We start from the raw sequence: 21,994 nt of genomic DNA, 5'->3' as shown, positions 1-21,994 counted from the left end.
ACCACGTAAAAAACCCAAACAAATAAAGGAACAAAAAAACCCAGGCCATTTTACATTTGTCAAACTCCATATAAAGAAGCTTTACACTTAAGGTTATGGAGCATTTTATTTTACATCTGTTACTATGTACAGTTTAATAACGACCTAAAGTAAACAGTCTCATCTGATGAACATCTTCAACATTCTCCCCCACGTATACAACCAAATAGAACAGTGATCACATTCTATAATACACAACGACCCTCATAACAGTACAAGTGGTGAATTCTAGGAACTCATAAATAGGTAGGTAAAACACTACTAACACAGCTCATTCACAAGATTATTTTACTTCCAACTCTTAATGTGACTGTTGCGATTTAAAAGAATATTGTGCGGGGAAGACGGCATTTTCTAGATCAGAAATAAAAGCACACCACCATATTATACCTGATGTAAGCAAATAAAAACATGTTCAGAAAATACATAAAAATGGCAACTGTGACAACATGGGGTGGCAAGGAACAAAACTACCAGAACAAAGGATAATGACATTCAACCAGAAAGAAAGAGTCCCATTGCCTATTCGTGAAAAGCAGGAACACCACATTCCAAGTTACAGATGGGATAGGAGGCAAAAACTGGGTAACATTACAGATAGATATACTACTCAGTAATAGCACAATTTACATTCACTTAAGCTATGTCTGATTCCAAGGAGCTTGAAAATTAAGTAAAATGCTAATCATATTCTGGTAGAAAAAAAGCAGATTTAAAGCAAAGAATCATAAATTCCCTCAAAAATTAAAGTAAATGGTACAATACAGAAATTAAAGCAAGTGGCTTTTTTATTTTTAAGCGTGCAAGGGTTTTTATTTTTAATTTTATGTTGCAATAGCATTGTTTCTTCTTGAAACACATCTCTCTTGGAGCAGGGTAGACCTTTGATACCTCATTTGTGGAACTGAGTCATGGTGGTGCACTTTTAGAAAGAAGAGTTCAAATAAGACTAGTTTAAGCCATGGTATACTTAAAAACTGCTGTTGACCAGAAACCTCTATTTCAAAAAGGATTCCGAATGGAAAGGGGCAAAGTACTGAAAGATATACAGATGCGTGCTTTCCTATGTGGTGTTCAAACTATAAAAAAAAAGTTGGTATTTTTCTTCCTTGCAGATTTTCAATTTAGGAATAAAGGCACAAATTTCTGGCCTTAATTGGAAAAATCAAAAGCCGTAACAAATCTATTAAAGGGAGGTGATTAGGACACCACCATGAAAGACAAGACTAAAAATAATGGGAAATAAACAAGATATTGACCAGTGTCATTAAGGCCAAATATGAAAAAAACTTGAGCCCTCATAATGCTTTTATATTTTAAAGACCATTTTGAAAATGCGTGAAAATGATACTTAAGGTAATTAATATCTTAAGAAAACAAAATGCTTAACATGACACCTCCACTCAGAATAGTGATTATTAATTAATGTTGTTCTCATGTACATCATAACTTCCAAGTGACAGGAGATTCAGCCTCTTGTACAGTATCATGACTTGTACATTAAATATTCACCTAAGCCACATCTGCTAGGAAAAAAACACATTAGTATAAGGAACAAGCCAAGAAGTCAGAAGGATAAAGTGTCTGAAGTTATCCTGCATATTCTGACTCATGCAGAGGTGATTAGGTTATAGGACATATTTACACGTAACTTTGTGAGAAATCTCTCGTTATTTAATTTAGAAAGATTCAATTACCTATGAAACAAAGGAACTGTATCATCAAGGAAAGGTTTATTCAGCATGAGCCGGTCTCATCTCACACCAAGGTCCCGGGGAGAAAAGACCCCTTGGGTTTAAATTTCATGTATTTTATAGTTTTACAAAATCCCATCCTTTTTCAGATAAGTTTAATATATTAATTTTTACCTAAAAAGGCTTCCTTTTCTCCGAAAATGGGCTTTCCCTTCTTTCCCATTGGCTGCGAGGCATCCTCTGTCAAAAATGATGGATCTTCCCTTGTTCTTAGCCCAAAGACAAAAAAAGAAACCCCTCTATTCAAAATTTGCCAAATGGCCCAGAAAGATTTTCATTTTTAGGAACTTTATATTTCCCTTATCCCAGCCGCAAAAGAACCCTGGTTCCCAGTCCAGTTTGGAACTGCATACCTTACAACTTCACGATGTGCCTATAATTTTGTTTTGTAATAAAAAAAATATTTTATTTCTCATAACTTCACTGCCCCGACAGATGTTTTTATATTGTACTACCTACACATGGCATGGATAACTCAGCTATGTTTATCAACTTTGGAAATTTTAGCTTAAGCAGTCAGATGACTCAAAATCAATGTATTACAAGATGGCAAAGCATCAACACATTTCAGTTTCAACACAAAGCTCAATCAAAATTGGTAGTATTCCTCAACTGAGGTTATCATACTGCTTCTCTGTGACACATTGCTTTTTCTTCACTCAGTATTCTGCTTTCACATAGTATTTCAAATTGCCCACAAGCTCTGTGTTTTAATTAAACTGTTAACAGTGGTACAGTCAAAGATTAGCATTTATACAATAATCTACTTCATTTCAGTTCCACAGAAAAAGCTCTACCAGTCTTGATGGCTATTTTATCTGTCAAGAATAATTTCACCACTTTCCAACCATTTCAGACTTCATAATTTAAGTAAACATTTAAAAATACTTCTCTGAACATGACACAGTAAGCACCTCCATGCATTCCTAATATCAGATAATAGAAAAAAATCACTATAAATCTATGAAATATTAGGCAGCATATGCAGAGAATTAGCCTACTTATGGCAAACATTTAATTTTGTTCTCAAGAAAACATTTTTGCTTTTATTTCTAATGCACTCCAAAGCACAATGACAGTGTATGTGAACATTACATCCTTCACCTTCACAAGAATATTACAAATATGCATGGCATAGTGTATGTCCGAACAGCAATAGAGATATTAAGAAAATAGACACTATCTATATCCTCTTAGGAATAAGAAGGCACCACTATGTGAGGTTGTGTTCATACATCACCCAGACCATTTTACCCTCATTTCTAGCTTTCAACCCAACAGTTTTTTTCTCATTAACCTATTCAGACCACTACTATTCTGGTTTTCTCACCACAAACAACACGCATTCATAGTAGTATTTCATCATGGAGAGTTCATTCACAGTGTAAGTTGACAGTACAGATTCTTTCTCCACCTAAAAACAAAGCAGCAGTTTTCAAGACAGCTTCTCTACAGAAACTATACAAGAAATTGCTATATTAGATTTCAAGGCCCATCTGTACACCTCTCAAAAACGAGAAAAGCAGATAATTTGTAAGACATACTCCTAGATGTTATTAATAAATACCATTATGTTGAACTAAATTTATGGTGGTTTATCAAAGCAGTTTGCTTGGTTTATACCAATACTACTCATTGCAAACTGCACCACGTTCTTACCTCTATATGGAATCCATATTGTAGGATAACATTTTTTATATCCTCATAGCTTAATTCTATAGAAAGTTCATTTCCCAAGTTTTCAAAATGGTAAAGGAGAGGACCTAGAGTACAAAGATACAATAGAAATGGCTATCAGAAAGACAAAAATGTTTTAAAAATCAAGAGCACATACTGAAAGTACAACAAATGCTTATATCCAGACTCACATATTCAAAAATGGGGAAGGTTCCCTGCCCACAGCAGGGAGGTTGAAACTAGATGATCTTTGAGGTCCCTTCCAACCCAAATCACTCTATGATTCTATAAATACTGACAAAAGAATGTATTTCTATCACTCAAGTACGATTTTTATAATGAATTTCAGAATCAATGCAAAACTAAAACAAATTACTTCAGCTGCTTATTCAACAATTTGTCACATTCCCCACCAGATTGTGTTTTCTGTATCTTAAAATTTCTTCAGCCCAGCATTACCTCTCTCTCTAAAGCTCAGGAGCTCTGCCTGCACTCTGTAACTGGCCAGGACTGGGATAGTGACTGACTGCCCAGTGACTGACCAGTTTCTACTATGCAAAATATTTAATGCCTGAGTTTTGTCTGACATTCCTTCACCACGGAAGACTTCAGTTAAATCTCTTTTGTTTTGATCCAAGGCACACATAAATCTCATTGCCAAAATGTCTGCTTAGAAGCACAGTACCAACTAGACATTAAAAAAAAAAGCAACAGTGTATTTACACATAGAATAAGTTTTACTGTCTTAGAAAAGTAGCAAAAAAGAATGTAGAACACTACATTTGTCAAATAACAAATGTTTGATGCACAAATGCTAAACCTGCCACTAGGAAGATTTACTTGCCTATTCAAAAATCACATGGTGTTGACTTGATTGTAACTAGCAAACATCTGAACATATTTTGAACATTTCTGAGATAATTTCCAAACCCTGTTATTTTTCTAGTTTTTCTGCACAGACACACTCATCCACACACACTTTTCAAGTATTAGATGCCTATTATTTGATCAAAAATAAGTCAAAAAAGAGAGGCTGGTCACACTTGCCTACATTTATCCATATTCCTCCAGGCTTTAGTATTTTCCATATAGTATCAATGTAATCAATAACATTATGTGCTGTATCTATGAAAAAGCAAGTTGCTACACAGTCCCACGTATCTGCATAAAAAGAGCAAAGTATACAGAGATTAGTTTGAATGCTTTTACCCTGTGAAAGTTCATCATTTAACCCTGGCATTTGTTCACATACTCAGAATTACCTTCAACTAACAACATCCGAAAGCTCCTAATTTTGTTTACAAGTAAATAAAATATTTTGGTTTATATTAAAAATTGTTATGTTTGGGTTCATTTGACCTGTATAGTGTGTATATGTACACACACACTCTGAAACATTACATATAGTTATGTATACACTTCATAAAATTGGTCATACACATAAAATGACATATATACTGTAAAATGTAAATGTTGTAACATTTTATATAAATGAAGCCCCAAGTGTGCTATTACTCACCTGTCCTATGAACTTCATATGACAACTGTTAAAAATATAACTGCAAAAATACCCAGTGATTTTAGGCTCCCTAGTTAGTATTTAGAATACAAGTCTACATTCACAAATCACTTAGCTTTAAAACATTTTATTCAGTATCTGAATATTTCCCCAGCTGTTTTTTACTGGTCAATTTAACAAGCAGGAACTTTCAAAATCTACCTTTTAATGCATGAGTCTCCCTGTTTTTCTCTAAAATTGCATTCTTGAAATTGCAAAAATTTTAAGTTCTGTAAATAAAATAAAAGTCTTGAGGATTTATGCCAGTATCAGATGTTGTAATGGTAAAGACAGAATCTTCAGAAAATTAAGTAACTGTAAGGAAGGGTCCTGCAAGATCTGTTAGACAAGGAGGCATCCGTATTCTTTTTATAACTAAGAAGAAAAGCTGATTTGGAATAAGAAATAGACCTATTGATTTGCACTTTATTATACAGCTGGAGAAATATTCTGAATAAGAAAATCTTGCTACAGTTAGTAGCTAGTTTTACTACAGTTTTTCTACAGTTTTCCTCAGTGCTTGTAGACACAGTTCCATTCTCTCTCTAATCATTAACTATCCCAAATACTCTGAAGATACATGGATAGCCTAGAGGTTTGCATTTACTCACTGCACTCAGAATAAATTTCTTGAAAATCCCCTGCAGTCATAGAAAAGTTTGAACCAGAAGGAAGACTGTGAGGATCAACATCTGGGAAATAAATTGGTCGTATCTGATCAGCAGATCTTCTGTTATTGCTAAATTGATGAATCCAGGGATAAAGCTTACATGAGTTAATTTCAGAGCATCTGCAAAATATGAAAATCAGCAAAATTCAGTTTCAACTAATTGCTTACCTCTTAGAAATATAAGAGTTTTTGTAAAAGCTACACATTTGCTAAAGGACTTAATCTAGTTCACAACACTTCAGATTGCCCATCATTATGAACTGATAAAAAAATTAATTTTACTCTGACACACGAATCATCGCAAAATAACCACCCAGTTTTAAAATTCTCTTTTCCAACTTTTTATAATTTTCTCTAACTCATTTCTCTGCTGAAAAGAAAACACATAAGTTTATTTTGTAAGAATAATGAAATTTATGATTTGCTATATTCTATAAAGCTACTATTTTCTGGATCATTTATCTTCCTATTTAAAAAAAAAAAAAGGAGTAACATTGGTTCCATTAATTTTATTGGAAATGTTTGTTCTCATTCTAGACTTTTCAGTCTTTTCTGAACCATAATCATAGAAGGTTCTGAGACACAGCAGATTAAAAGCATTTTCCAGATGCTAATGGAAAGGATGCTTTAAAATTTCAAAAAATAAATAAATGCTATTTTGCAAAGCACACTAGAAGTCATTTTAAGTTTGCAACATCTGGATCACTGCAATTACACTAAGTAAACATGTCTTTGTAGAATAAAACTTCTGGGTTGACATGACTAACTAAATCAACTCTTCTTTTAAAAAGTGATAAAATACAACATTTAAGTATAATAAGAAGCTTTTCCCATGGTCTTGTAAAATCAGTTTTTAACTAAAAAACGAAAACATTTTCTTTCGGAGACAACAGAGGACATAGCTGTCCCATAAAATACATATCATGGAATGCTCCATAAACTGCAAGCAATCTACTGGGTTATAGAAAGTGCATTCTTTTGGCTGGTGGTTAGAATACATCTGTGATGGTCTTTGAAATAACATTTTTTACCTTCTTCATGTCATATTTATATTTCTTTTTATCAACTAAAAAATAATACAAAACTGACTTTTATTTGAGCAGCAGTATACTGAAGCAATTCCAAAGGAAACTGCTAATTTAATAGAAAAGACCAACCCCTTTTCATATACAAGCTTGAAAACCACCATTTCCAGCTTCAGCAATCTGTACTTCAAAACTAAGTACTCCAGTCCTTTGCAATTCCATCATTCCAACAAAACACGTGTCACATATGTTATATTATAAAACTCTAACAGATTCAATTGTGGCACACTTCTTTATTTTCCATAGGGGCAGGGCATTTACTGTTCAGTTCTGGAAAAACCTGATAGGTCAAATCTCACTTCTGACCACTGGGTTATAGATCAAGAGTAATTTAACTGTTTTCATCCTAAGGCATTCATGGACATGCAACAAACAAGCCTTCTCCAAATGTCAAGATTTCTCTAAAATTAAATTCTTTCCAGAATGTACAGATTAATCAATTACTAGCACAAATTCTACTGGTGTTAATTAAAGCTTTTTTAAACTAACTCTATTTTAACTTGTGTACAAAGTGATTTTATATTACTGGAATGGAACTTTCTCAAAGCAAGTGACACCAAGGCTATTGACCCTATGCTCTAGAAAGCAGCATGTCAGCAACCAGCTGCTCTGGTCTCATCCACACAGATACCACTTTAGCGTTGCTTCCCCTCCTGTCAGATCTCACAGGGAAGTAAAGTGTCCTGTGGCTTTAGGCTGCTCCGCAGACGCAGAAGAACAGATTATGCTTTTCAGTTTTTCCTCTTCCAAAACTTTTAGAAATGAAGTGTATCTGTACCACCGGTGATCACCTCTGACATCTGTCATTATATCCAGAACTCAAGCAAACACTAGAAAAATACACCACATAAAAACCTTACGCGTACAAGGAAAAGTAGAATTTCCCATAAAAGAAATGAAGCAGCTTTGGAGCCATTGTAGCTTAAGTACTCCAGTATCACTTTATTCTCAAATTAGGGCTTCCTCAACAGAATAACACACTCTAAATAATTTCAAATACTTACAGTGACCACAGTTATGCCTTGACACATACTCTACATATCATACCATGCACCTCTATCCACTGTAACAGAAGTTCACCATCTAAGAAAATGAAGATTTTTTTTAAAATATGTGAAAATCAGCAGATATCACTTTGTGTACAGAAATATTAAGTCACTGTACATCTAGGAACCTACTGTAGCAATTGACACTCAAAACAGTACTTTGTCCTCCTAAAAATGTGCTATGGTCAGAGAAAGAATGTATATCCAAACTGTTAAGCACGTGTTAGCAAAATCCTCATGCTTTCATCAACAGAAAAAAGAAATTAAATTGAGACTATAGTTAAAAACTAAGTCACTAAATCCTTGTTTTTTACCACTCTTCCTTAACTACTATTTTCAGCTTATATTGATGATTGCTGTTTCTTCCAGTTTCAGGAAATCAAAGATGTCCATTTCAGAAGGCTAACTGCGAACAGCCACTTAGGACTAAACTGAAAGATTCTCCAAGTCCCTAAGACCTTCATAAAAGACACACCAAGCCCCCAAATAGATCTGGCGGAAAGGAAAATGCTTGGATCTGAACTGAACTGACTGCAGTTCATAGTCAGGCTAGCAGTATTCTCTTCCAAGGAGATGTAACTGATAATTTGCCCAGAAGTGATGAAGATTACAGCAGTTACATAACACTCAATTTTGCTGTCTAAAATCACATACTGTTAGTAAGTTTAATGCATATACACCTCTTTGCTAAATATCCTGTATAAACAGGAAACATTACATGAGCACTAGATGCTACAAATGATTACCACGGTTAGCTAAGTGTGAATCTTCAGGCCAATTCCACATATAGGCCAAAGACTCATTATTTAAGGAAGCCTGCCATCAGGCAGGATGGTAGGGATGAAGTAGGGATGGTAGGGATGAAGTTAACCTCTGTGACAGTTGATCAGTGCTACCAAAGATGGGAAATGAATACTTTTTTGCTGCTTTGAATAATTTCAAAAGTTCCAAACCACAAGAGGAATGTGGCTTCCTTTCAATAGCTGCAAGGCATCAGTCAGATCAACTGTAATATACAATTTCACCAGCAGATGATTCATTTGAGAATAATGTAGGAAAAAAGAACAAATGAACCTCCAGTAAATATCTATTTTCAACACATTGACCTGTTACACGCAGAGGCAGCAGCCATCATAAACAGTGTTTTCCTCTTGCTGTTTTTGAACAGTAAGCTGTAAGAGATGTAAGATCATCACGGTGCACTGTGGACAATCAGTCTACAAACAGATCTTTATGTTTTATGGTAATACAGAATACAAACCAATAGTTTAGATGTTTTCAGCAAAGGTGTACACTTAGAGACTGATGAATGACTGGCAAATTGTCTCTCTGAACTTGGCACCAATTCCACCAAAAAAAACCAAAACATCCCCCAGACCACTTTCATATTTGCCCACCTGTAGTCTTCCTACCCTCTTTCTTAAAAGAACAGTTGCATGTGCTGCCTTCTTTCCTCTCTAATAACTTTATTCTGAAACCAGTAATTTCCAATGCACGTGGCAGAATACCAAATACAAAAATGTAATTTGAAATTAAACCTGTAAAGTGAAATTTACTACATTCGAATCTATTACCTCTGCATAATTGTGGAACTGTTAACTCTTATTTTAGCCACTCATGCTCAGCATACCTCAGTGGTTGTTTTTCATGTCAAAACAGTGCCTAAAATCTTAGTATGGAATGTAATACTTTCTTTTAGCAGCTTTCCTCTGTTAATAATCACCAGCACTACATACCACAAACATATTTAAGAGCCCATATTTGACACCAGTAAGAGAGGTGCGCATTTTACAGAACCACGTGAAATAAATCACAAAACCTAATCAAAATTTTGCAGAAAATCTGTGGTACAATCTAGAGATTCTACATCTCATAACTTAAACCCCATGCTTCCTATAATTTTAATAACTCAGATACAATCCCTCCTTCCCCATTTATACCTATGATTTTTTTTTTCATTAAAACATTGTAAACAGTGGTTATGTGTGTCCTGTATTAGGACTTACAAATCTGTTCTTGTGAGATTTACATATTCAGACTTTTCTCATTTATGACTTTGCCTCTCTAGGTTTTAATCAGCAAGTAAAATGTAAGCTATATACCTGTTGAGTACAAAGTTAGAAGAAAAGAGCATAAAGAGGCTCCATTCATTTCCTTGGCAAGCATAACCGAGCATAGCTATTTCCCACGCCAATCTACCTAGCCCAGCACCAGGTACCAGGATATTAACTTTGGAGAAATCCCTGCAACAGAACAAAAATAATAGTTAAGTCTTTATCTGATACCTCTTAACACAACTTAGAGGTCCACTCAAACATTTTCCCCCCATATACTTAGATATTATACTTCCTGTATGACTTTATTTTTAAATGGAAACTGAGCCAGTTCTGATCAGATTGGTTAATTGTACAGTCAAAACAACACACAGAAACTACTTAAAAGAACATATACAACCCTCATTCAGAATACAGAGCATAATTAGTGAACGATATTTTTCCTTAAAACTTTTACAGTTAACAAGCCAAAAATCTCTTAAGTGAATAGAAGAACATTATCATATGAACCATGTCCCATGTCCCCATTATCATATGATCCAAGTCCCCCTGATAATCAGCAAGTATTCTAGATACATTTTTGTTACTCTGCATGAAAAATAAACAAGTATTTTGACAGGAGAAATGAGAAACATAAAACCTCCATAATCTGATGAGCAATTCAGAATGTAAAAACCTTGGTCACCATCTCAGCAACTGTGGGTTTCCCTGAAGTATTTAAGTGACATATTTCCTAAATTGGCTCTCCAACCCTTTAACCCTAACTAGGCATCAAGTTGAAGACAACCAGAAGACATCCAGCAGTGTGTTTACTGAATTACCTAGAAAAATCTCTCCCATCTTCCAAGTGCAGCAACTAACGATTAGGAGAACTAAGAATCTCAACATTTGCTCCTCTTTGAGGCAGAAAAGGCAATACAAACTTACTGTAACCATCAGACTTCCACCACAGTGCAATGAAATCTCCACTCATACAAACAAAACCCACTCCCATGCCAAACTGAAAAGATACTTAATCTAAAAAGAAATATTTTTTCAGTTTCCAGCCATGAACAGGACTTTATGATTTCATATACCAAAAAAAAGCACCAACACTCATACTACTCTCTGTTTTGCATGTCACATGCAAAGACAAAACATATGTCTATCAATTTATATGCAACTAAATGGAAGAGGAGGCCACAATCAGAAGATCCAAGCACAGACAGCAAAATGCAAAGCCTTTGACAACTTAAAAATTCAGCATGCCAAGAAGGGTTCAAAAGAGTTAGCATGCTGCATAAGCACAAAGATCACTGAAGGAGTTATGTAAATTCTGAAAAGCTGTACATTTCTGAACACTATTACCCAAAATCAACAGAAAGTATTATTCTTTTCTAAAGGGCACACAATGTAACAAAGAAGTTTTAACAGCGTCTTTTGGGTTTTGACCTAATCACGTAATTAGTGATGACGCCTCTGAAACGGAAAAATCATTCCTGACTTTCATTTCATTCCCATTATATGTGCAGGCTCTTTTTCTGATTAAAAAGAAGTAGGAAATCAAGACTTTGTTATTACTTAAGAGCACTCCCGTGAAGCAATGGTTCTCACTACCTCTAGTCTACAAGAGAAACCAGAAGACAGTCCTACTGAAAAAAAAAAATTTAATTCAGGCAAAAACTACATGCTCAAGACAATACTTCTGAAAATATGGAACCAGAAGAAGAAGGAAGAAGAAAATGCACTTTCCGGAAGAAGCTAGAAAAGCCTCAATCTAAAGTTTTTCCTATTCATAGTGATACACTGTTATTCTAAATGAATTTCTAACCTCATCTATTTCTTCATTTCCTTACAATTTCACTTTATTCATGAAATATTTAGACTGGCTCTACACAGATTTTAGCACACCCAAGTGGACACTTCTACAATGAATGGGTTGAAAAGCCTTAAGCCACTTTTAAGATCATGATACATTGATTAGAAAAAAGACTTTTCTTAAAACAACCTAATAATGCAGGTGTATTCATATTTTGAAATCTGCACCTTTATGCATCCTAAAACAAGATAAAGCCTCTAACAGTCGAGTTGATTTTAAATTGCTTGTAATTGTCTTGTATCTTTTCATTCACAATATAAAGTTTTCGTATTTCTAAACTAATTTTCCAAATTCTCTCTTAGTAAGTAGTTTTCTATCGTATTTTTCTAGTGCAGTCTTAACTAAACTTTCATTTGTACCTTTATTAAGGGATTAAAGCCTGTCTGGAAATTTGTTAGCAATGTAATTTCTACCTATACTCTTTACATCAGTTGTCAGACACTGGCCCTGGCCATCAAATTCATTTCAGCCTACAGAGCACAGCTAATAAATACAGTAAAACCAAATCTCAGTCCACTAACATTGAACTAGCCTTCCAAAATGGTTCAAGAGCATTTTTTTTTAATTTATAGTCAGAGAAATTAGGTATGTGGCAAACTGACTGTATAACAAGTAGTGACTGCTGACAGTGTCCTGTTTTCAGAAAAAATGGTCAAACAGCTTCTTTTCAAGACTTAAAAAGAATTGTTTGTGACAACCTATTAATGAATTAAAAAAAAATTAAGGTATGAAAGCTGTGGTAGTGGAAGCACCCCAATGCACTATGTACGTTGAATTTTAAATCGTGACAATAGCTAAAAATCTTTAATTGCACAGAAACTGCTTTTTTAATGGCCACAGTCCTTTAACAGATTAGAAAAAACACACTTTCTTTTGGTGGATATGTGACTGCAGCAGTAGCTAAGACAATTAAAAAAAAAAATCAAAACCTGCAATAATATAATAACACAAAGTTATCCACAGTGAAAACTAGCCTTGATCCAGTCAGCAGCAGCAGGATTTCTACGACACATCTAGCAGCAGTTAGGAACATAAATGGGTAATCAACAAATATCCACTAAATAATTGTGGTCCAGTAGAGTAGAAACATTAGCCTATTAACTTGGCAGGGAGAGGAGGCTAGCCAAAGAGCAGGGAAAGCAGGCAAGAGGGCTGCATGGTTCTGTTTGGCTCAACTACTGAAACTGCAAAAGTCTCTTAAAAAAAGATAGTGGAGAAATATCAGAAACAACCAAAATCTGTCATGACATTTTTGTACTGCATTTTGCAGTGTGATATATTTTCAGCTTTTAAGGAAGATTTTAACTTTTTTAAAGGTCTGCTTTTTTTAACAGGAAACATTAAACATGATTAAAACAGAGGCTTATTTCATGCATATTGTGCTGTAACCAAAAATAACGGTGCTAAAGTGGTAGACATGCTCAGCAAAATGAAAATTAGTGTATCTCATGAAACATGAAACTCATTTTCATAAACTGAACACTGTAGTTCAATTTATATATAGAACAGAAGTGATAAATACACATCCCATACAGAGATGGGCTTCTCATCAGTGGAAATATCAAAATAAAACCACACTGTGGGAATCCTTTCCTGGTGTTTACAATGTCTGTATATTTAAATCCAATTCTCAGCATAGGATTTTCATTATTTTACTTAAATCATATTTTCAGAGACTTTTTAAAGACAAACACTAAACAGCACAATAATTTGAAGACCAATTTTTCTCAAACTTGGCAGCTGAGTTTTACATACTTTCATGTAAAGATCTGCAAAGCACTCAGTGGACTGTAGTAACACTGACGATATAGTTTGCTCTTAAGTCCCAGTTTAAAGGGAAGCTTAAGCTAAGTACAAAAACCTCCAAGGACAGATGTATATTCTATAAAGTTAAATAAAATTCAAATAAAGCAGAAATTTCAACTCTACTATAAATGTGACTGAGCACATTCAAGAAGTATAACCAAGCTCAGGACCAATAAGTTGTTTTTCATATAAAAAGGAAACTAAGCTCTGGTGATCTCTTCTGGGCTGTTCTGCCAGCACCTTGGAAAATGCAATTGATTGCTGGACAGGCTAACAAAGATAAATTTCAAATTATAGTTGATTCCAGAGGCCATGTTAATGAGAAGCAAACAATGGAAAAAATACCTAAGTATACTGTTCTTGGCCATGGAATGATAATTAACAAAAAGGTTAACTATTTCTTAGATTTCTTTTGGAAAAGAAGCTGATGATCTTTACATCCTTTCACTTAAACAGGAAGGGTAACAACAGTAGAAGTGAAAGGAAACAAAGACAACAGAAAAAAGGGGAATCGGAAAAAAATGTATCAGTATGCTTATTTAGATTTTCAACTTAAATGCTTCCCTGCAAAAATGCTTTAACAAACACATTCCATCAAGAAATAAAAATGTATCTATGTTTTACTATTTTTTCCTTCAGAAAGCAGTGATCATGGCTCATTCAGATTGAAGAAATACAAGAAATTTAAATACTACAGAGCACCTGTGAGCTGAAACACAATTAAATTCCAACATGAATAATGCAGGAAATCTATCAGTTCTTCAGGAAGACCTGATCTCATGGGATTTCACTTCAAAATGCTTGGTTGATCCTAGTAACAGATTCTGCTAAGAAGAAAGAATTAATTATTTCTGAAGAGGAATAAGAGGCAGGAATAGCTCTGGCCATGTATGTTATTTTAGATGACAGTCTTATCAGAAGACTAGACTGAAACACAGGATAACAGTAGCACCTCTTCACACTGTTGTAATTTACAGCTACTTTCAACCGTTGCTTGTATTTCTTCTACTTCCCAGAAAAGCAAGCATATACAATACTTCGCTGCTTTTCCTGTTCTTTACATACCAACTGCACCCATACAGGTCAGTCTTGCAAAGAGCATACATGTGCGTGCATGGAGCGAAATATACTTTAATAGTTTCAAAAATTAAACTTCTTTTTCACATGATTCCAGTGCAAGGAATCAATAACGTTAACAAATTATGTTAACTAGAAACTGCATGTACCATTCCATTGAGTATTACAAATTTTATGTATGTTACAATTTCTTTTACAAAGTAAAAGGTGACTTGCACTGACAGTTTTAAATTTAAAATATTTATTTCTTTATCATTTTTAATGCAAAATACATCTAGAAAATTTATTTTCATCACCCAATGCCACCAATGCACTTTTTGTCTAGCACTTTCATCATCTCAGGAGACTTCAGCACAAAAGAGAACTCTAAAGAAATGCAAAGCTGAACTCTGAGGTTCATCTACAACCTGTTTTCATACATTGGTGTCCACAGTTAGTCCTCTCCCACTATAAACAAGAGACAGAATAACTCCACTATGGTCAGTTCAGGCCCTGTCCATACCTTCAAACTGAAAAACCCACTATGCTTCAAAATCATAAAATCAGAGAATATGCTGAGTTGGAAAGGACCCATCAGGATCATCAAGTCCAACTCCTGGCCCTGCACAGGACACCCCAAAAATCCCACCATGTGCCTGAGAATATTGTCAAAACACTTCTTGAACTCAGACAGGCTTGGTGCTGTGACCACTTCCCTGGGGAGCCTGTTCCAGTGCTCAACCATCCTTTGGGTGAATCCTGATATCCAACCTAAATATTCCCTGACTCAGCTTCATGCTCTTTCCTCGAGTCCTGTCACTGGGGACAAGGGTGAAGCTTGTATAAAACTGTATACCAGACCAACTAGCTAGCATGCCCTGCCAGGGAACTTACTTATCGCACTGCCAGTTAAGCTTGATAGTACATGATTCTGCTTCTTACCTCAAAGAGGTAAGTATAACTAAGTAGGAGAGTGCCTTTGGTAACTAGGAAAAAGAATGAGCTAGACAGTAGCTAACAATATGTGAACAGAGAAAAGGTTTTGCGCAAGTGCTACAACAGCTCCTTAGTGATAATGAATATCAAACTTTTAAATAACATATTTATTTAAAACATATTTTAGAAATTAAAACAACCCACCACTAAGTTTGACAAACTCAAACTTGTAGTAGAGATACTTGATCTATACAGTGATGTATTGAGATTTTGGCAGAGACAAAATAAATGGTATTCCAGAGCCACCATAATAGGGACACATGCTCTGTCACATTAGTTCTGTTTGACCACCACCAGAACTCCTGGTAAATAAGCACAAAACTACCAACTTCAGATTCACCCAATCTGTTACCACATGTTGCTTCCTAATATATACTGGAGGTTTTGAAATAGAGTTCATTGATGACAAATGTAAAAGTCAAGATTTTTCAGCCTCAGTCATGGATCTTTTAAGATCTGACATAAGCTATCTCCCTCATAAACAAAATCCATTAAAGGCTAGCATACAAGAGAGAAAGGTGAACTGCTACCTAACTATTAGTTTTCCTACAGACCCACACATCAAGAGATGCACCAAATAACCTGCAGTATTGAATTCATTTCTATCTTATGTAGGGCACTATTAGCACTAAAAGCATTGCAAAGTTCACTTTCAGATAAAACGTTTTGTATTTTGACATAAGTCAGTCCAAAGCAAAATAGAAATCAACCACGTCCATTCCATGTTCTGCCACCACAGTCTTTACAAATGAAACTAAAAAATGGCTAGTAGAAAAGATTTTCCAAATTTGTACTAGTACATTATTAACAATTACTGAGAGAGAAAAAACCCCAGAGTAATACCCACCTATATCAAATCTAAGTTGTGGCTCGTTACATTTGTGAGTAGAAAGTTCTCATATATTCTAACTGTAAGACTGTTAAGTTTTACCTAAAATATACTTTAAGATGACTGAGTTGATTAATTGACAGAATCATTAAACATGGAATTCTTATAGCACTATTACCTTTTGAGATTTTACCAGTATACTTCTACCTGAAGTTACCCAAAAAACCCTGCATCGACAGCTATTTTACAGTGTTAACAAGCCAATGTGGTTACAAAGTTACCCTCATACATGCAGCAAAGCTTTTTTAAGAATTGTCTTGTAACACCTGTTTGAAACCAAGCCTAGAATTTACTATTTTCAGAGTTAATTCTTAGTGCAACTAAGTGGAACTGCACTAGAGCTTAAGAGTATTCCTCCTTCCTTCCATCATGAAGGGCAATAGTGATACTTCCTGCTGTCACAAGGGTCCTTGCTTTTATCTGCAGCACACACACTTTGATAATCTGCTAACCTGCAAACTTTACCTTGCTGACCACAACTGAGTTAACTTCACATACTCCTGAAGTCTTTTACTTGAAAGGTTAAATACATTCTGTTACACCAAGCTGCAGAACAACAACAAACCGCTATTCCTGATTTACCTGGTATTACTTCGTGAAGTTTATTAATATGGTTTTTTCAACACCTTGTATTAGAAATAAAAACTTTCCTGATTAAAAAAACATTCACAAAAACTCCTGTATTTTGAAACCAAGTTTTTCATTACTCCACACAAACTTTGTTAGATTTGTGCAACAGTTTATCTCCACATAAATATAAGTCTTAAGACACTATTACCATCTTTCTTTTGGAAAGTTCTTTACAATTTCACTAATGATTGGCTGGTAGCAGGAATCTCTCTCAGCCTTTCCCTCTTCACTCCAGTCTCTCACAAATTGTTTCAATGTGGACTTTAATTTATCCATGTCAAATGTTGAAGCTGGTGTTATCTTCCCGCTTCCCTGATTAATGTGGGGAAAAAAAAAAAGTTAGTGGAAAATGTACGAAGTTTTTTGAGTCTTGGGGGAAAAAAACGAAATTATAAACAGAAAAATGTCACGCTATAAGAGCAGTTGGGAGTTTTAGCTGACAAAGCACTTGCCTTTCATTCCTGGGACCAGAGCTCAAATCCACCTTAATATCCTAAACAAACTGAGTTTGCTGTCTCCATTTGGCATCCAAGAGACCAGTTTCCACATCAGAAAAAAACCGTACGGTATGGCATAGCAAAGCAAATTGGTAGTCCTTATTCAGGAAAGGACCAGGGCCTAGCTAGTGCAGAAGCTGAACTGGTTACTCTGAAAAGAGGAGCCCTTTAGGTACTGGTATGGCAACACTAAGAAGCTCACTTTAGAGTTGTCCATTACTGAATTTTGTCTGCCAGTACCAAAAAGGACTACAGTTTCCACCTCTGTCAGTCTTTTAAGTCTGAGGGCCATTTTGTTTGACAGAGACGCCACACTAAAAAAGCAGGTCAAGTAGTAAAAAAGTGCTCACCAATAACAACATTAAAAACACTTGGCCTATCTAGAATTGCAACCAATTCAGAATGCTGCAACATATAATAACCTACAGTAAGACAGACAATATCATTTCTGTTCTACATAGTTAACAGAAAAAAAAACGTTAAAATGTAAGCAGAGTAAAGCTAGAACTCCACAGAGAAAAATACCTTTTTACAAACATTTGCCAGATTCACAGTTAGTTTTCCTAAGTGTAACTAAAAGAACTAGCAAGAAACAGCTCTAGTAAGCATCAGCTTCACAAAACGTGAAAGAGTGAGAAAAGTGTAAGCAAGTAAGAAACAAGAAATGAGAAAATAAAGGCAAAAGGAAAGTTGGAGGCCTAGAGGTGTGAAAAACAAATGTAGAAAATCCCAAAGCATACAGACTTTAGTTTTGGATCAAGAAAAAGTCCACTTTCACATACGTCTTCTCCATATTCTTTATTTTCAAACATATGAACGCAGTCATTCACAATGGTCTGTAGTATCTCTTGATTATGATCAATGCACTTCCGAATCTTGTCAAGGTGTGGAAGAAATTGAGGAAGAAGACTCTGTTGGTTAGCTGGGAGAGACTTAAACTGCCTCTCTGTTCTGTTCACTCGTTCATGCATATTCGTTCTAAAAAGCAAAAGTTTTAGATATTTAGAACCAACACACAAATTACATGTAAATAATTCACTGTAAGCTATTCCAATGACAATTATTCACTTTGTTATACACAGAAAGTGATCAGACTTTTTAATTCTTTACAAGAGAACAAGTTCTCAAGAATTTTTTAGGCAAAAATTTTTTAAAGATCTAATTCTACATTATCACTCTTTTTAACACGTTCCTGCTTAAGAGAACTTAAGTTTCATCATTAGCCACTTATTTCCAGAGCAGGTGATGAATACCTTAATCCATGGATCTACAAAATTTAACAAACAACCATCTCCAAGATTGTTTCCCAAATCCAAATTAAATTTAATTAATAGCTGGATGCAGTGGTAAACTTTGGCTACAGAAAAAATGACATGGAGTGCAAATTGGAATCCTCAAGATCAACTGCTTCTGAAAGAAATGCAAAAGTCATAGCTAGACCATGCCAGAGTTCCGGCAGCCACACTAAGATACTAACCTACTCCCTTTTAACAGCATATTACCCTAAGTATTAGTACTGTGAATTTGATCATGGAACTGATACAAGCTAAAAATACCTCCTCCACTTCTCCAAGATAAAAGTTTCACAAAAAAGGTGAATCTTCTAAGCTTTTGCTAGAGTTTTCTAGATGTGACTTCTGTCTAAACTGACAGAAGTCTAGTTGCTGAGCACAGTCATAAAGCCAGGACAAGAGACACTGCCCCTTTTGTCCACCAAATCATTTAGGCTGGTCAAGTCATACTGCAGTTTCCCAAACTCTTGTGTCAGCATAAAGCTGTACAAAGTTGAAAACTAACCATCAGTGAGAGTAAGGTGCAATTGCTGCAATTTTAGTTGCAACCTCAGTCTTGAAATTTGACAAGTTAATATTTCATGCACATGTTTCTGAGAAGGGCTTGTTCACTACAGTAGCTACACTGGTTTAAAATTACATTAAGAAACAGAGAAGAAACAATAGAAAAATAAATTGATCCTCAATATAGAGCACATAAGCTTAACTTAACATCATCTTCTTGAAAGGTTTGATCAAAAAAAAATATCTTTGAACCTAATTCTCCACCCTTTCTTGCTAACTGCAACCATCTAGCAAAATTAATAATTCACTGAAATCAGACCTATAAATAATGAAGTTAAGTCTGTTTCTCTCAAGACGAGAAGAACAAGATCTGGACTTATCTGAAAGTGTGTTATTGCCTTATTCATACAGATGTTCCCAATTAATAAACATCTGTATGTAAATAAAAATTCCAATTATTTTAAACTACTGAGATATGTAATTTCACCTACATTCAGAGTTATTTCCTTGAGACAGAGGTAATTTAATTGAACTTCTGTATTGAAAATTTAGGTCACATCTTTTTCTTATGTATTTACTAAAACAAGCATTCAAAAGAGCCACAGTTCAGCATGAGGTTGAGAATGATGTTCCCAGCTTGTAAGGCCTGAGGATAAAATAATGTACTGACATGAGTACATTACAGTTGGGAACTGCATTAATAGCCACTAGTATCAGATATTTTTAACTAAGTCTTTGATACATCCAGAATGAATTAGAGAATTCACTCAGGAAGACACACTGAAGTATCATCTAGACCAACCTCCCCGCTCAAACACTAATCCTGGAAAACAAATAAAACCGAAGACAGGAAAACCTCAAACAGGAGAAGTTACATAAATATCACCCACTCCTATCAAGAATCTCACTATAATGTAAAAATTACGCTTGTGACAAGAAGGGTTCAAAACACAGTAATGAGTCACATGATGGGGCTTGGTCCACTGAAGTACAGAGATATACAGTGTTGCTGCATCCCAAATCTGCTTCCCAAACTTAAAAACAGGAAACAGTTTATCAAAATACTGAAGAAGACTGGACTTTTTCAGCCAGTCTCCACCACCGCCATCTTAGTAACTTGTTTCCTCTTCTATTCAATGGATTCAATCATAAAGTTAGATTTATCTAATTTCTATGGGGGCAGTAAGCCCTCTTCTAACTCAACAGATGTTATTAAAAATGGCAGCCATTAGCCCTCATCTCTCGGGCAAACTCAAATGTCTTTCACGAATTTCCCCAATAATTGAAACACCATTTGCATTTCTTTGGCAGCACGAACTACTATTGTTTTGAAGACTTTACAGTATCTTAGAGTATTTTATCTCCTAAGAAATCTTTCACACCCTCTTCAGGTTTGGTGCTTTCTTTTATGCTTCCGAACTGACAAGTACCAAAGCGACCTTGAGCGTATCCAGAAAGGTAAGTGGCGCAGAAGCCCCTTACTGTGTATAAGGGGCTGCTGTGCCCCGCCACCGGCACAGTGCTCGCCAGGGAGCGCAGACCGCAGGGGGAGCGCCCTGCTCCGGGAGCTGCGGGATAGCCCGGAACCCTTCGGGGGCCGGTCAGCGAGCGCAGGGCCACCCTGCAGGCATCACGCACAGGGAGCAGGTCTCCGTTACCCGTAATATCGGAAGGCGTTGATGATCCTCCGGAAATGCTCCCGCTCCAGACGTTCCTCCTCCTCCTCCCTGGCCGCCGCCGCCAGCGCCCTCGGCTCCAGCGGCCGCCGCCTCCGCCGCTCGTCCCTGAGCGGGGCCGCCTGCTCCCCCTCGGGCTCCGCGCCCCGGCCGCACGCGCTCTCTCCCGGCCACGGCAGCTGCTCCCGCTCCTCCTCGTGGCCTCTCCGCAGCCCCCTGCGCATCACTTTGGTCGGCGGATCCCCCTCGCCCCGGGACAGCGGCGGCGGCGCTTTCCGGGACACGGTGCACGTGGCCGACATCCCCCGCGCGCGCACGCGCCCCTCCTCCCTTCCGGCGCGCGCCGGCCGCTCGGCGGAGGAAGAAGTATCGCGAGACGACGGGCGGGGCGGGGCGGGGCGGGGCAGCTCCGGAGCGGGGGCGGGGTTGGTGCCCTGACCGGGTGTTCCCTGCCTTGGAGTCAGCTGTCAGCAGCAACACGGGCTGTGGAGCACTGCTCGTCCCCGCCAGTGTGAGAAATGACACGGCGGGGCTGGCACACGGCGGCAGTGACGCTGAAGCACTCTCTCTCGTGCCTGACGCGGATGCGCCCTTTCGGAGTCCTCACGCAGATGAAGTCCTGGTGCAGCAGTCAAAGCTCAGGTCTCCGCCGGGCTGCCTGCACCAGGTTGTGGTAAGGTATGCATCCAGCCCCGCTGAGCAGGCAGCCACGAGCAGAGCAGCTGTGCTGAGACGAGGCAGTACTTTGCAAGAACCTCTGCGCCAGACTAAAGCCAGATTATGTTTCGTAGAAGGAAATGCAAGGACCAACTATGGGGAGGGAAAAGCAAGGAGGCACGCTTAACTGCCATGCGTGAGTCGCTAGATACTGTATTTCCCCCCACAACACGCCTTGGCCCTGATGACC

General features: G+C 36.7%; 2 protein-coding genes across 3 annotated transcripts in view; both read right to left on the bottom strand.

The window, feature by feature from the left end:
- Window positions 1-87: 87 nt before the first annotated feature.
- On the bottom strand, window positions 88-21,426 carry CARNMT1 (carnosine N-methyltransferase 1). Its single transcript, XM_064642887.1, has 8 exons — window positions 21,070-21,426; window positions 18,398-18,593; window positions 17,267-17,430; window positions 9,932-10,072; window positions 5,640-5,818; window positions 4,518-4,631; window positions 3,453-3,556; window positions 88-3,207 (listed from the first exon to the last, which is right to left on the bottom strand). Exons 1-8 carry the CDS (start codon window positions 21,387-21,389, stop codon window positions 3,106-3,108), a joined length of 1,320 nt encoding a protein of 439 aa, XP_064498957.1. The 5' UTR covers window positions 21,390-21,426; the 3' UTR covers window positions 88-3,105.
- The window catches only part of NMRK1 (nicotinamide riboside kinase 1), a 16,668-nt gene continuing 13,072 nt past the window's right edge, over window positions 18,399-21,994 (bottom strand). For both annotated transcript variants that reach the window (XM_064642890.1, XM_064642891.1), the window contains exon 9: window positions 18,399-18,593. In XM_064642890.1, the coding sequence (XP_064498960.1) occupies window positions 18,571-18,593 (23 nt within the window). In that variant the 3' untranslated portion in view covers window positions 18,399-18,570. The remainder of the gene's footprint in view (window positions 18,594-21,994) is intronic.

This window comes from Pseudopipra pipra, chromosome Z (assembly GCF_036250125.1).
Source record: "Pseudopipra pipra isolate bDixPip1 chromosome Z, bDixPip1.hap1, whole genome shotgun sequence".
Taxonomy (NCBI): Eukaryota; Metazoa; Chordata; class Aves; order Passeriformes; family Pipridae; genus Pseudopipra; species Pseudopipra pipra.
The sequence above is the reverse complement of the archived record's forward strand: the minus strand, read 5'-3'. Positions and strand labels throughout refer to the sequence as shown.

Excerpts from the sequence above, each read along its gene's own strand:
- CARNMT1 (XM_064642887.1), bottom strand. The coding sequence starts at position 21,389 with ATGTCGGCCACGTGCACCGTGTCCCGGAAAGCGCCGCCGCCGCTGTCC. Across the intron at positions 10,073-17,266 it reads AACTTTCCAAAAGAAAGATG|GGATTTCTCCAAAGTTAATA; the intron begins GTAATAGTGTCT and ends GTTCTGTTGCAG. Across the intron at positions 3,208-3,452 it reads AATATGGATTCCATATAGAG|GTGGAGAAAGAATCTGTACT; the intron begins GTAAGAACGTGG and ends CTTTGTTTTTAG.